This window comes from Gambusia affinis, linkage group LG06 (genome assembly GCF_019740435.1).
Source record: "Gambusia affinis linkage group LG06, SWU_Gaff_1.0, whole genome shotgun sequence".
NCBI classification, from domain to species: domain Eukaryota; kingdom Metazoa; phylum Chordata; class Actinopteri; order Cyprinodontiformes; family Poeciliidae; genus Gambusia; species Gambusia affinis.
The window spans coordinates 24,069,480-24,085,028 of record NC_057873.1 but is presented as its reverse complement, the minus strand read 5'-3'; the positions used below and the strand labels follow the sequence as shown (position 1 = coordinate 24,085,028).

The window sequence follows — 15,549 nt, the reverse complement described above, 5'->3', positions numbered from 1 at the left end:
CATTTCTTTGAAAAACTTTTCCAGAGTTTCACTTTTAAAACATGACCACGGATGTTTGACGCCTTTGTTTTCAGCAGGAAGTTTTCCCTTCCCTCCCCTCCCTCTTTTCAGCCCCTATTCAGCGAGAAAACGCCGAGATGAAACGAGCACAAAGGGCTGATTCTCAGTGGAGGACAGACCTACTTTTGCTTTCTTCCACTCCCTCGTGCGCGCGCTCCGTGGGAAAACAAAGTAGGTGGAGCCGAACGGGTCGGATCCTGTGAAACCAGATACCATCTCACCTGCTCCGAAGAATTCCCACCAAGCGAGGGGGGGAGAGATGGAGCGAGCGATAAAGAGAACCGGGGGGAGGAGGTGAAAAAGAAGGAGAGGATGGTTCATTCGGAGACTCAAGTGCTGGTGGCCTCCAAACATGGACAGCTGCACAACAGTAGCAGACCAGACGTGAGTCAGATCTCATTATTGCGCTCCCACGGAGTTCTGGTGTTTTTTTTTTAGGTCGCACAAGCAGCAAAACACGGCAGCGAGTAAAATAATCACCAGAGAGACTTTTCATTGTAAAGAAGCTCTTTATGTTTGTGCTGGTCATCAAGCTGCCCACACAGCAGTAATCAGAGCAGCAACCTTTGGGTTTTAATTGCGCCGTCAGGACCGGTTTTCTTTTAGTGATGACTTAAAGAAAAAATAAAAATAAAAACACTTCCGTTCAGACTCCAAAAAATTGTGTTTGCTGTTTTTTTGTTTTATTAGATCAGACTTTAATCAGATAAAAGATACTTATATTCTAATTATCAAAGGTGTGCTTAACTATATAACAAAATGTTTACTTTTGCACCGTTAGTGCGAGCTAGTCATTATGTAAGGAAGTGATAAATGGTGACTGGCTGTCCTTGAACCGATGACCCGGGTTGAGGCGTCACTGATAAAACTGCTAAAACGCTCCATCACACTATCCTACACTTTTATGTTCTGTTCATAAAAAGCCAGAGGAAATGTTTGATTAACACAGTGGTGCCCCTCCCACACCTGCTGCTTGTGTTAGATGGTTGCTCTATGTCTTTTTTGGCAAAAATGATTAACATAGCTGGATTTAAATATTTCTGACTGCAAAAGACAGATATTTTACTGCGTTAAAGCAGCATTACATATTTTACAGGCACCTACTGTCACATAGAGTCAAGTAACTCTGTTACATTCAGTTATTATAAAAACGTTGTACATATCAAACATTACATAGAAGAAATCTGACTTCCTAATTCTACGCCTTGAAATTAGGCTTCTGACACGCCGCCTCCAGTATGCCGTTACAGCACTGATTGTCATTGCGCCGTTTACAGTCGTTCTTAGGAGCATTGGACTGACAAGTGATCCGTCTGATGACCTCAGCAGACTCACAGTTTCACCAGGTGCTACAATAGGCTAAGGGGGGACTTGAGGGGTGAAAGAGGAGAGGCAAAAGCTCGGCTGTATGTTGCAGCTCCAAGGAGGAGCTTGGTGGAAATAGGCGGAGGTTTGAGAGAGCAAGCGCTTGAATCAGCCATGGGAGATTCAAGGATTCCTCAAAAAGGCATGAAAGAATCAAAGCAACCTTCCAGGTACGGAGGGTTGCTTTGTCAAGCTCAAAAAAGTGAATTTTACATAACGGCCTCTCTTAAGATACGTGTCTCCTGTAAGTAAAGAAACTGTTACTGACAACTACACACAACCATCCTTTAAAAATCCCTTTAAATCGCTCGGGTCAACACTTAGAAGCGTTACAAACATCATGTGTTTCTCATTCAATTTCATGGACTTTTTCATGTGCCTCCTGTGGCTGAGGCAGCTGTTTGCTTTTCTGGACAGCCGGGCCTGCATGCCAACGGTCGGACGTATGCGTGCGTGCATACAAACGTCCCGACAGGTCGACCTCTCGCTCCAAACAGCTGAAACAACCAACAAATACAGGCGCAGGCATCGGCAGGGCAAACGCATGCGAGACGTACTTAGACTTGCGCGGTATGCGCGCTGATAGCAGGTGCTTATCCCATGTCCCCCACCCTCCTCTTCCCCTCCCATTGACCGAAAAGCCTGTGGAGAATCGGTCTATTCATTGCAGCGAGACTTCCTCCGGCTTCAGCCATTCATCCTGCCGATGAGAAAGGAATGCCAAGATACATAAATCCATTGTGAAAGGCTCGCGTTTCACCTCTGAAAAGAAGAGAGTCTCGCCGGGCGGATGGCGAAACCTCTTGCACACAAGCTGCTCAAGAGTGATGACAGCCCCTTCTCTGACCTTCCTTCCTGCGTCGGATGACCCCAACATCACCGCCCAGACCTTTGGGTGTTCTGCTTTGTCTTACAACTCAATTTCCCTCCAACCGGTTTGTTTACTCTCTGCTCTTTCGGCCGTCCACGCGCTGCTGCTGCAATGCTGTGAAAACTATTTTCCCCCACCCTACAGTTTTTTTTTTTTTTTTTTGCTTTTATCCATCACTGCATATCAATATGACAAATAATTTTTGTTGTTACTGCTATCATCAATATTATTACAATAGGTATGGCTATAGAAAACAGTATGAAAGTCTTTTAAAACCGAGTTAACATAAATAGTAATTTATTGGATGATGCTACGAATGTAAGAGAGGTGGGTGTAAAAAAATCTTGATGTGTAAACATACTTTACTACTGTTCTTTTGTATGTAGTTTGTATATAACTATTCTTTTATTACACTACGTTCAGTGGATCTTTGGATCGAACTGTTTTAAAAAATTCATTCAGGTAAAAACCTATTAAATGGATAAAAGCATCAATTAAACCTAGATGGGCGTTATGTGAAAAAAAGACTCATCCCCCTTTTATATATATAAAAAAGAAATAAAATAAAAAATAATGAATTAACTTTTCTGAACCACATTTTGGCAACAGTTCAAGTTGACACACCCCGGACGCCATCACAGCCACACCTTCAGAACTTAAACAGAACCTGTCAGACAACACGAGGTAGGCTGAAGGAGATCTTTAAAAAGCAGCATGTTGTGCCTTCAATAAGAGACGTTGCACCGATTCTGGCTCAGCTCAGGTCATCGTTCCAACAAGAAACATGAACACTGGGACTTCTCAATTACTGCTCAGACACAAACGCAGCGCAGTTGTGGAAATCCCCGAGCATCTGCGACTTGCACGTTCCATTTCCCATCAACAGCTTTCCCGTTATCGCATTTAAACAAAAGCAGACAGAGTAGACGAAGAGGGGGGGTAAAAGAAAAAGAAAAGAAAAATTTCCAAAACGATCCAGTGTGCAGAACAGAAGCACCGACTCCCTTCTCTGGTCAGAGCCGTTATATAATCGGCGCTGCTCTCTGTCACAGCTGAATATCGGTTCTGTTTTCCTGCAGGCTTCTGAAGCCGCTCTGTTCCACTAATAGACGAGCGCTATTCACCGATTCTGAACACTGGACACAGCGACAAGGTCACGGGGAAAGTATCCCAGCATGCAAGCAGAGCGGAAAGAAAACAGCAACAAGATAAAAAAAAGGAGAAGTTCACACAGAGAACCCTCTCTCTGATCCATCTCTATACAGCTGGAATTCCTGATGCATTAAACCACCGTCGACATCAAAGGTCGTCTTCATATACATCTGCTTCTGGGACGCTAAACGGAGGTTCACAGACACGGACAGGGCAGCGGGAGTAATGTCAGTGAGTGGAAATGAAAGCAAAAACTTCCAGATGGGAAGAAAAAAATAAAAATAAAACCCACCAAAACCCATTTCTGCAGTTTTGTTTCCGAAAGAAAAACAGACGAGCCTAAAGTCAGAATGTGAAGAATTTCACCCTGGAACGCCAAACATTCGCTGCACTCAAAGTCAGCAGTAAAAGGAAACATAATGGACATTTAAATGTTTTAAGATGAGAATCATTCCTTTTCCAGGGACGTAGATACAAAAGCTTGTGCTCACTGAAGGGGAAAACTTGCAGTTTTTGTCACCTTTGCTCTCCAATGCTCGGTGGTCCACCAAAAAAAGGGCTTTAAAAGTTTGGAATCAACTCAATTTCTTCTTAATTTACCTTCCTACTGTGCCGTAAAACAACTATATGTTTATTAAACGCTTCAAAAATTTCACATCAGGTATCATACAGGAAGGTTTCCTGCAAATCTATCGCTAGTCTGTTTCGACTGGGCCAGAAGACCAAATCATTTCAAATCACATGAGCTGAAAACTTTTAATCCATATGATTACTTTACTGGACAGTAAACTCATAAAAACATTATGTGGATTTTGCAGAAAACAGGCTCTAAAATATACAGAAAACTGAATCTTAATTCATATTCTACAGTTGTGCCAAATTTCTTTCTGCTGGAGAAAGTCACCACGTGCTCATACCTAAGGGCAATTTGGAGCAAACGATTGACAGTCTGTTGGAGTGCCTGGGAAATACATATGCATGCATGTGTGTGTGTGTGTGTGTGTGTGTGTGTGTGTGTGTGTTAATTAGCAATATTGTAAAGCAGCTTGTCATTCTCTATTTGTGAAAAGCGTATGGGGCGCCAGAAGCTGGTTAAAAAAAATGAGCAACAAGTCATATCAAAACACAGAGTAAACTTGCTAGCATTTGCCTAAGACTTTAATGAATTATTCAGCATGAAAGCATTAGCAGCAAGATCATGATGAGTTTACTTAAGATTGGCTGTATGTATCGGGTCAGATGTGTCTTTAGAAATAACTGAAGCTATTCACGGTTTATTTGTCAGAACATTATGATCGCTTTCTTTATTGGAGTAGATGTTAGCCTGCAGAAGCTATCTCTAGACGCTGGTGTACTAAATATTGGCTCGGATCAGTCCTGGGGAGGGTGGAGAAAAGGAAGGTCTCTCGATAAACTTTTGATCTATTTTTAGGTGGAGCTGCTAAAAGCCTCCCTTGTTTAACTCCCAACCTGCTGAGACAAAACTCCATGTTGTGCAATTCTTTTTTTTTTTTCTTTTTTTTTTCTTTTTCCACTAAACTTGGGACGACCGGACGGGACGGTCATCAGAAAACAAAGAGCTCACACAGTCCTCTTTGTGAAAGAAGAGGCACGCAGACTCTGGGCGATGCGTCGAAGGATCGGGAGAAGTAAAGGAGCAGAGAGTGGGTGTGTGGGTGGGGGCACGGTCGTGGGAAACAGCCAGCTTTAGCTGCTGTCTGTTGCTAAACAACGGCTTAAACAAAGCCCGGCTACCACCATGACACTGGACTGTTGCCAGGGTCTCCACACTGGTTTTTCTCGGCTCGTTCAGGTTTTCGGTGAGCTGTGCGACACACACCGTGGCATTCAAAGCTGACTGCTGCAGACGCCACCAAATGAAGGGAAGTGGGGTGGAAGGCTTTTCCACAACAACTCGTGCAGCAGAGAGGATGGTTGTGCAGGAAGATTGCATTCGGATGATGTCACCGACACAAACCAGTACCTGTCGAGTTTCATATTTTCACTGGAGTCGAATTTAAAAAAATAACGAACGACGGCAATGATATGCAAGAAGCTATTAAAAGGAAAAAAACATTAGGAGGGAAGATTTATTAAATATTGAAGCTATTTTTTTTTTTTTGCAAAGGATAAAAAAATAGTGAAAAATGTAACATGTACTTTAAGGCTTAGTTGATTAGGTAGGCTTCAATGTCTGGCAAAAGCAAAGACAGGAAGGTGTTAGAAACATTTGAAATGTTCCACAAAATAAATCACAGCTTCTCCCGTCAGAAGACGGAGGGAGTTTCTCCAGCGGCATCAGAGTGAGGAGAAACAGTGAAGACTCTCTTTAGCAAAGCTTTGAACCACAACGGATGATTACAGCGTTACGGCATTGTGTGTCTGCCCATCCATGCATGTGAACGAATGCGAAGGCCGACGTAAAGCAGATCCCTTTCCTTTGTTTGGGTTATTTAATCCGAACATCCTCTCTTTACTCTCTAATTACTGTATGAGGAGAGATGAAGTTACTCAGGGTTGAGTTAGCGACAGCTTACAGGCTGTTTTTAGGACTTTGGTTGGCACTTGCTAACTTGAGCCTAAATTACTTGAAAACAAGTGGCAAAGGCACACAGTTTTTTGGGGATTTTTTGTGAGGGGGGGGGTTTACTCTTTGTATAAAATGACAACAAATTTCCCTTCCATCCTTGTGTTTGTTTTCAGAGCAGATTCATAAATAGACTTGTGTTACTTTTAATGTAGCTAAAACCACGAGGGTATTTTGTCTGTCTGAGTTAGAAGGTGCAGACAGACAGACACACGATGGAGCTCAAAATCTGACCTGCGCTTTTTCACACAGAAATTCAGTCAGAATATTAAGAGAGCTCAGATTCCCTCTGCTGTCTGAACCAACAGCCCAGACCGTTCGACGAGCCTTCAACAAGGAGTGGCATTACTCTAGATTAACTGCAAAAATTATTCACTCCCGCTGAAGGCTAAGGGTTGTAAATGCTTAAGTGAAATTTGAACAGGGAAGATGGCTTAATTAAAAGAAAGAAGAAAAAAACCCCAGGAAAAACAAAGCAAGGCACTCACTCCAACTCCGTTCCGAGGGTCATCGCCACCTTTTCGCTGGAGTGGTTGCTACGGAAACACAGCCGGAAGAGATGGTTTGCGCCGACCTGCCGTGAGCTCAGCATGCTCGTGGGACTTTTGGCCGGGGAGAGGTGAACGTCCTCGGGCTGACTGCTGCCTACTTGGATCTGATCCCGCAGTGCGTAGTCTATGACCGTGTGGCTGTCCTCACTGGTGGAGAGAAAGAGGTACAAAGAAAAAAAATGCTGGATAAAAACATTTTTTGACTCAAGATAGTGAATCTGTCTACAGGCGAAGAAGTTAGCCACACACTTCTGTTCTTCGATAGGAAACAAAAGTGAAGTTAGACTTTTGTCTGCAATGCAACCAATATTTATTTTTTATTTTATTTTATTTTTTGCATTTTTCAAACTTTAATTAAATTGTCATTTAATCTGTTACGCCAAAAAAAAACCCATACACTGTAAAGGGAAAAAAGGCCACCCACCGTACATTGAAATTTTGCCAGGTAAAAGTTATTTTTAATGGCAACAAACAAGGAATACGCTCAGCGAACAACAGGAAGGAAAACTGTTTCCTTCCTGGAAGTAGCGCATGGGAACAGAAAAAAATGATCTAGTAGCTTGATTTGAATGTTAAATTCACTAACACGGAAGTATTTGCATCATTCAATTATGTCTAAGCAGAGCAACAAATACAGGTCTCGAAATACAAATGTCAAAACGACATTTTATTGGAGTCGAGTCTAATTTCTATTCCACAATCCAGTTGAAAAACGATATTCTTATTCTGAACGAGCACCCATACTGTGAGCTGAATAATTTAGTTATTTTTGTCAGACGGCCCAGTGTTTTAAAAGATAACTAAATATCCTTTGGCTAATGTAGATACGTTGTACTTTGCAACCTTGCATGGATACATTTAACTAACATTTATCGTTTTAGAGTTTGGTCTTGCACCAGCTAGCTGGACACATTCAGAGAGGACGGTGCTACTTGGGTGAGATTTGCGACCTTGAATCTGAATCTGTTGAACACGTTCATAAATACAACAGTTGAAAGTCGTTCGCTTAAATAAGCCAAGGCTGAAATGGAGAAAAATACCAAACAAAGCCATCTCTGCAGGCTCTGTGATCAAAAAGAACTGTTAACATTTTAAGTGAGGATTTCCTTGAACCACGGTTTTACGTTTGGAAAGCTCACTCTCAAAGTACAGAAGGTGCCGACAACCACGCACACGCACACACACAGTCTGTCCTTAAGCTGCGTGCAGGCTTCATGATTTTATGCAAGTCAGGAAGTATCAGCAGAAAGGATTCTGAAGCAGAAGTCAGGGGAAGACATGACAGGAGAATCTCCAAATCCCATTTTACCAGCTGAAACACCTGAGAACGAGTCTGAGAGCTACAAGTGTCCAAGATTCACTTAAAAACACAGAAAAACAGATGCACATGTTGGTAATGAAGCCATAGTTTCCAACTTTTGAGTACTGTTCAAACAAAGAGGAGGGTTAGGGCAGAGTTTTGATGTGCTACGCTAACCGCTACACATGGACGCTTGGATAATGCAGGTCTATATTTACACTCCGTTTTGCTGCGACGCCTAGAAACTAAATATGACATTTAGACACGAGTAAACAGACGCTTTGATTATGTTACACAAAGTTAGTTGTGAGTTTTAAAGATGACTTGATGAAAACTAAAACCAGCAATGAATGGAATCTTTATCTACTGCAAACCCAATGAAGCGGAGATGCTCCAATCACTGATTGATTGGTTCATTGTTCATCTGATTTACCTTCAATAAGCACAAATAAAACAGCTGTCAAAATTATCAGTTGTAATAACTACAGTGTGTGAGAAAATTCTCATTAGAACTGCCTTTTACTCATTTGAAACAGACAAAACGATCTGACTTTTTAGGCTATATTTAGCATCTCTAAGGTGAGCATGATTAGCGCCCTGTTGTAGCATTAACTGCAGAGGCGTTGCTTCCTTTTAAACAGCTTCTGAAAATTGCCTCCGATTTCATTTTTAACCACTAACCCCTAAAACATGGAGGTTTCTTTTATTATTACTTCATAAGCACCTGATCATCAATCAGTACAACACGGCTCAAGCTATGCAGAAGGAGAGTTAGAAACGTATCTCTTCCTGGTCTTCCTCACCAGATTTTAGGATTACCAGCATTTTTGCCTCCCTGAGGACAAATCTACCGGGAAAAGTCCAGGAATGCCATTCCTGTGACATGAACAGGATGGGTGGGGAACGTTACGTTTGTACGGTGAGTATTCATGAGTGAATCGGGTATCGGGATTATCATGCCCAGCAATTGCTGTATAGCAGCTAAAGGGAAGTGGAAGACATTTGCAATCACATTTTGAGATGAATGCGGAGGATTATAAACACGGAAAATGATGTAGGATGAAAACTACCATAAGGTTTAACCAAACAAACACACTGCTCTGGATTAAGGGAGCTCAGACATCAGCCAAGTGTTTCTGGCTTCTGGTTTCCTGATTAACACTTTGCTCTTTAGCAAACAAACCGGGAGAGAAAAGCACTGATGGCGTCCCGGGAGGTTTTCATCTCCACTGAATGTCCAGGAGTAAAGACAGATTACCAGGGTGGACATGCTCAGCATTTCACACCGGCTGTTTTGGTCACATGTGTTTAAAAAAGGTTTCACGTTTAACTGTGGGAGATTTTAAAGAATCAGCATCCGTCAGTTTGCAGCCGTTTCCGGTGTAAAAACGGAGTCGATCTTTCTGTTAGTAATATGCAATATTTTGGGGCCTCTGGGAACTTTTCATGATTTGAGGAACAAATAATCAATCTAACCAAGAAAAAAAAAACAACAACAATAACAACAACGCATGCTGAAGACGAATGTTAGTGAAAATAATATAGTCAGAAAAGCCTATGCAGGGTTTCCCCCAGAAAACTTGCTAACTTGCTGGTCGAGGTGCCGAGGCGGTTCACCGTGATTTTGTTTTAAAATCACAGGAAATGTAAAAATATGAAAACCATCGTCAGTGCAACGCTATTTAAACCCACAACTTGTCTTAAAAACAACAAATCAAAAAATACAATTCAGATGAGTATCAATTATTTGTTTTATCCAATTTAAGTCAGCGGCTCCAATAAAACAATACTACCACTACTAATAAAATAATATAACACCAGTGTGAAGAGTGACTGCGAGGCGACCGCGAGAGTTCCTCACCGGGCTGAACCTGCATGGTGAGGTTAGCGCTGGTTCATTAACCACTGACCCACCGGCCAACCGGGAACACGTACATAAACTTTTCAGGGAAGACAGAGCCAGGCGCTGGGCAGTGTGTCGAAATAGAGAAGCCGCCCAAAATTCTTTGTCCACAAATTTAAATCATTCTCTACAAGTTATTCCTGCGGTTCATGTAAAGCTGCACAGCCAGAGCTAACGCGTGGGGTTTAAACACTACCTTGATCAAAAACTCTTTAGAGAGTGTGAGATAATGTCTTGACATGAGATGTGATTTTAAATCCTCGAAATCTGCTCACAAGAAGTTAGTCATTACTTTCCACTGAGTATTAAAAAAAATGCTTAAAAGCAATAGCTGAGCAAAGCGCTAGCTTTTAAACACATAAAATCTGGGTGAAACTAACACAGCTCTTGCAACGTTAGCAGAATAAAGTACAGGGTAACAAGCACATACATCACTTCTGTTACCAGTATCATTATCTAACACTACCTTCATCCTGAAAACCTTCTGAGGTCAAAGTTCGCTGTTCTCTAATGCTTAAGTGTCACGGTTCTGACCCTGCTACGCCTTCCGAGCGTTAGCATTTTGAGAAATACAAAAACGAGAAGAAGCAGAAAGGTTTTTGAGGCAACGTTGGATTTAGCCGCACGATGGGCCACGCTCCGGGTCAGAACCAACAAGACAGTCGTTGTTTTGTTGAGGGTGTGTGACCTGCTGCTATTCGGCTGGCCTCATGAACCTCCAGCGCATTTCTGCTTTTAGCGCGGCAGCTGGAGTGCGGCGGAGTGGCGTGCCACGGCGCGGCCGCGGCTCTCCAAACGGTACAAACCAATATTATAACAGCTTCTCTCAGTCACACACACACACACACACACACACGCACACACACACACACAGATTCCAAAGCACTTCCTTTACCAAATCCCCTTTCCCAAACACACAGGCCCTGATGCTTTTCACTGCCGGAGTCTGCTGGTCCAGATCAGATTCTCAGAAAAACACAAGGAGGAATGTGTTTTTGTGTTTCTTTTTTTCTTTTTCTCTTATTTTTTTTAGGATTCTTGGGAACTCTCAGTCTGCGAAAAGCATGGCGATCGAATCCAGACACATGACAAGAAAGGACAGGACATTTTGGAAAAAATTTTACAAGCATGCGATTGAAACCGCACGCAGATGAAAAACACTCAGTTTTGCAGACGTTCTCTGCATATTTGTGAATGCTTATTTTTGCTGTTGCCTAAAGATAGAGGCATGATTATGTACCAGAAAGCACAGATGACAATGGAAAGAAGGATTTACACTCTTCTTAACAATTCATGGACAATCATTTATGGCTGCTGAAGTAGATCTAAGACATTTATTTTAATTTTTTTTACACGTTTTAACTATTCTTCACCAAATTCAAGTTGGGATTGAACCACTGTAAAAACAAAAAAACAAAAAAAAAAATTGTATTACTTATTTAAAATCAAAAAGTTTACTTCTAATCCAAATCTAACCAGAGTCTGAATAACTTTGGGCTTTTTGCAGTAGTAGCAGTTCACTGAGACACAGATTAAGTCAGAGCATGGAAATGTTTTCACTTAGCCGCTTTAGACTAAAGCTGTTTCTTTTCTCCCATTAAGAGGCTTCTAATAAACCCTGAATGCTTATGTTCTGTGTGATAAAACACCACTAACTTCAGATTTTTCCATTACATGAGACACCCGTCAGGGATGTGGCTCCTTTTACAATCTCTGTCTCTTATCTCAAAAATAATCTGGGCTGGCCAGGTCTCCAGCCAAGTTATACAAGCACAAAAGCGCTGACGCTGAGCCTGAAGCACCTTCCACGTTGCTTGGCAACCTTAACAATGTGTAAAACACAATAAAATCATGCCTCCACTTCTAAATCTTGCACAGAGCAGACGTCGTCACACTGAAAATGGTTAAAAAATCCAACCGTGGGAGAATGTTTTTAATCAATATGCACCTGTTTTTACAAGGAATTTTGAACAAATATATATATTTTCCTATTTCAAACATTTAAGCGTCACTTTTTCCAAAAGAAATAAAAGCTTAATTTGTCAGGAGGTTTTTATAAACCTGAAACGACTGATTCGTATTAATGGCATTGCTTCTGAGTCATAAAAAATAATCCACCTGCAAAAACACCAAAGATTTTTTGTCTGGTTTCCAGTGCAAGTATACTTAGAAAAAGACTAAACTAACCTACAAGTAACTTTTCAGTAAGATATAATAGCTTCCTTCCTTTAAGTAAAGAAATCTGCCAGTAATAAAATCAATATTAAGAAATTATTGACTTAAAACAAGCTTCTATATCTCAATAAAAAGTTATTTATAAATGTTATTTTAATTGTACTAAAATATTTGCACCAGTAGGTGTTTTTTGTTGTTGTTGTTGTTTTTTTTTTTTTTCAAACGTCGTCTACATCCTTCAGTTTGGATATCTTTTGTATTTCTTTCTGAAGGGATTTTCCCTAAACAAGTTCAAACACGACGACCGAACCGACTCCACCGCCGCCTTCGGGATCCTTAGCTGCAAGCCCTGAAAACCAAAAGGCTTCTGGGAAAACCCTCTGCCGTCGCAGCAGGTGAGTTACGAGCAGAGCCCTCGCGCCCGGGTCACACTCGCAGCCGGTAAATCAAAACGCAGAGCCCGACGTCGTCCGTGTTCGCTCGCTCACCCCTTCTTCTTGGTGACGATGAGAACGTCGTTGAAGAGGAAGAAGTAGACGTGGTGTCGGGATTTCCGCTTCGTGAAGATGCCGCTGTCTTCCACGAATGCAGTCAGCTCGCCTCTTTTTACCATCCACCTGGAGGACGAGACCAGCGGGAAAGGCTGGAAGAGCAAAAAAAAAAAAAAAAAAAAAAAAAGAAAGAAAGAAAAATCAAAACAACAAATTTAATAAAGCTGCATTCAATTCTGAAGATGGTAAGGAGGACCAATGGTGGATCAGTTGTCGACACAAGAGGCTCCAATAGCTTTTTTTTTTTTCCCACACTGGTTAGACACACATGAGCCTGCCAAGCCTTGTGTGTTTAGAGAGTGTGAAGACCTGTGCCAAATGGACGACAGTGGTGTGTGCATGCTTTACGTTGCCACGGCTACATGTGCGCGTGCAGCTGCGTTTTGCCCCCCGACATAAATAGCCGTTTTAGGCCAGTTGTTGAAAGGCAGGGAAGAGGATGAGCAACATTTAGCCACTAAATATGAGCCAAATGGTTGTCGGAGCAACACGCAATAGTTCAGCGCTAAAACATGTTTTAAAGTCCAATAGAACAGAGAGGATAATCTCGTATTTGTTACTCAGTAAAAAAAAAAAAAAAAAAAAAAAAAAAACAAAGAAAGAAAGAAGTGCAACAGCAGGAAGGGGACGCAGAGCAAACAAACATGATTTTCCAAGTAAGTGAACAAATGTGCTCAATTATACAAGTCATGTAAATTATGCTTTCATGTTTTTGTAAAACATGTTGCAAAAAAAAAAAAAAAATGAAGACAAAAAAAAGGCTGCCTATAAAAGAACGTCACAGTCCATTGACTGATGATGGCAGAGATGTTGCACATGGCGTAAAGTGTAAACCTGCTCTGATTTGTTCACACTGATTTGTCTGGTTAGTTAGGAGCAGCGCTGGTGACAAAAATCTGGCTGACCACAGAAAAAGATAACGCATGAAAGTAGACTCGTTCTCCTTATTTCATTTCCTGGCAGAAATTAATGCTCAGGGCAAATTGTCATAAAAAGATGACTTAAAAAAAATCACTATACCTTCTGTCAAAACGATATGAAGTGTGGTTGAAAACTGGGAGGGACTAAAAAGTCCAGAAAAAGGTCTCGATTAACGCTTCAGTTTGGTGAAAAGAGTTTGAGAATTGCTCCAATGTGAACAATGAGAAGGACTTCTGCTGTCTTTTATGGGGCTGAATTTAAATAAATGTGTGGGAGCTAAAGTCTAGTTTTCAACTTGTTTTGCTCAGCGTAGCAAAAGCAAATTCTGGCCAACCTCAACTAATCAGGAAAAAGTGTTCAAGGACATCCAGCGTTTGGAGAGGAGCAGCACATTAAAAAAGCTAAATAAAAAGGAAATGACCTTCACCTTGATATCAGCAAAAGGCAACTGCATTTTGAAACAGTTAACAACAAACAAATTGGAGTTTTACAATTCGTTTGCCTCGTTTCCTGTAATAAAAATGACTAAACTGTATACAAAGTAAGACGTAAAACTATCACAGAATGGGATTTGAATCTGATTCAGCGTCACCTCAGTTAATAATTCAAACAAAACACGTCAGTTTGAAGACAAAATATTACCACCTGCAGGAGGCTTTTATTTAATTTACTCGTTTACTCTAATGGCAAATTGTTACCTTAATCTTGAACTCCAGCTGAGTGCTGATTGTGTACATCATCTCTGTTCTCTCCATTGTGCGGGCGCCTTCGTTGCATTTCCGTACCACCTGCTCACACAGACGAGGAAAAGAGAGGAAAAAAAAAGTCACTTGATAATGACAAAAAGAAAGAAAAAATGTTTTCAAGTACATTTGATAAGACGCAGAAATAATTTAACTGGAGAACAGACCAGTGCTGCTCTGACTCTCCTACTGTTTTTTCTGTGCACTGCCAGTTAGCTGGCTGAAAGAGGCTACTAAGGTACTCTTTAAACTAACTGAAATGAATGTATGAAAGTATTTTAGATAAAGACTCAAAATGCATAATTCACTCGTTGTTTTTTTACTTAAAAACCATCACTATAACAAATGTGTGTATTTTATGTGTTTACTTAAGTTTATATCAAAATTGCAGCAAAGTACACGTACATATTACGCCAATAATAACTTATTCTTGCAGTCATATAGGTTGCTTTCCTAACTCTTTTAAATAAAAGCTTCTCAATTTGTGAATTAGGATTTTTTTTTACTCAAGCTCATCGTCACACGAGAATCTGATAGAGCTCTTTGACATTTTTCTTCACAATTATTTCAGGATCTTGTAAGTCTATTGCCAGACCAGGAGCCGCAGGAACCAATCTATTTTTCCATTACAGTGTCGTGGTGATAAATTAACTTTATTAATTCTTGATATTTCCATAATCATCAGGCCCTGGCAAGCCAGACTCTTCCAAATCCCGATGATTTGGTTTTTTTTGAGCAGCGTGTTATTGTGCCACACCACAACACTGGAAAAATTAGTAAAAAAATAAAATAAAAATAGATAAATAAAATAAAAACAAGAAAACAGATTATTGCATTGCTAAAGACAATCAAGACAATCTTCAGTAAAGAATTTTTTTTTTTTTTTTTTATAGATTCCATCTATTAAGCAAAGAGTTACAAAAAGAACAAAAGCATATGTCTTTGTTTGATTGTGGTAAAACAGATAGCTAAATTCCAGTGGGATTAAGATGTAGAACTATCAAAAACAAAAATGAAAAGATAAACAGACCACCAGAAGGCGTAAATATATTTCATTTCTCTATTTTGCAACGTTATCCAGATATTAAACGGTTTAAAAAACAAACAAACAAAAAAAACCACCAACCTTGCTCACGGCTTGCAAGGCTTTCTTGCATGATTCATAGCGTGCCGAGTCTTTTGACGTCTTCTGACAGATGGTCTGCAAAACACACGCGCACACACACACACACACGCACGCCCACACGCACACACAAGTTTTACATTAAAAACGAAACAGTTGTGGACGATAGCCCACTCTCTCCACTACGCTCATGCAAAGCAATAAAATAAAACTTCTGAAAGAGTTTTCTGTTTTTTGCTTTTCTGTG

At 40.8% G+C, this 15,549-nt stretch overlaps 1 protein-coding gene across 2 annotated transcripts in view; it reads right to left on the bottom strand.

Moving 5' to 3' along the window:
- Positions 1-15,549, bottom strand: part of LOC122832467 (rho guanine nucleotide exchange factor 26-like) — a 30,696-nt gene that overhangs the window by 2,492 nt on the left and 12,655 nt on the right. For both annotated transcript variants that reach the window (XM_044119273.1, XM_044119272.1), the window contains exons 9-12: positions 15,306-15,380; positions 14,135-14,224; positions 12,453-12,607; positions 6,524-6,733 (exon numbers count right to left, since the gene is read on the bottom strand). In XM_044119273.1, coding sequence (XP_043975208.1) covers positions 6,524-6,733; positions 12,453-12,607; positions 14,135-14,224; positions 15,306-15,380 — 530 coding nt within the window. The remainder of the gene's footprint in view (positions 1-6,523; positions 6,734-12,452; positions 12,608-14,134; positions 14,225-15,305; positions 15,381-15,549) is intronic.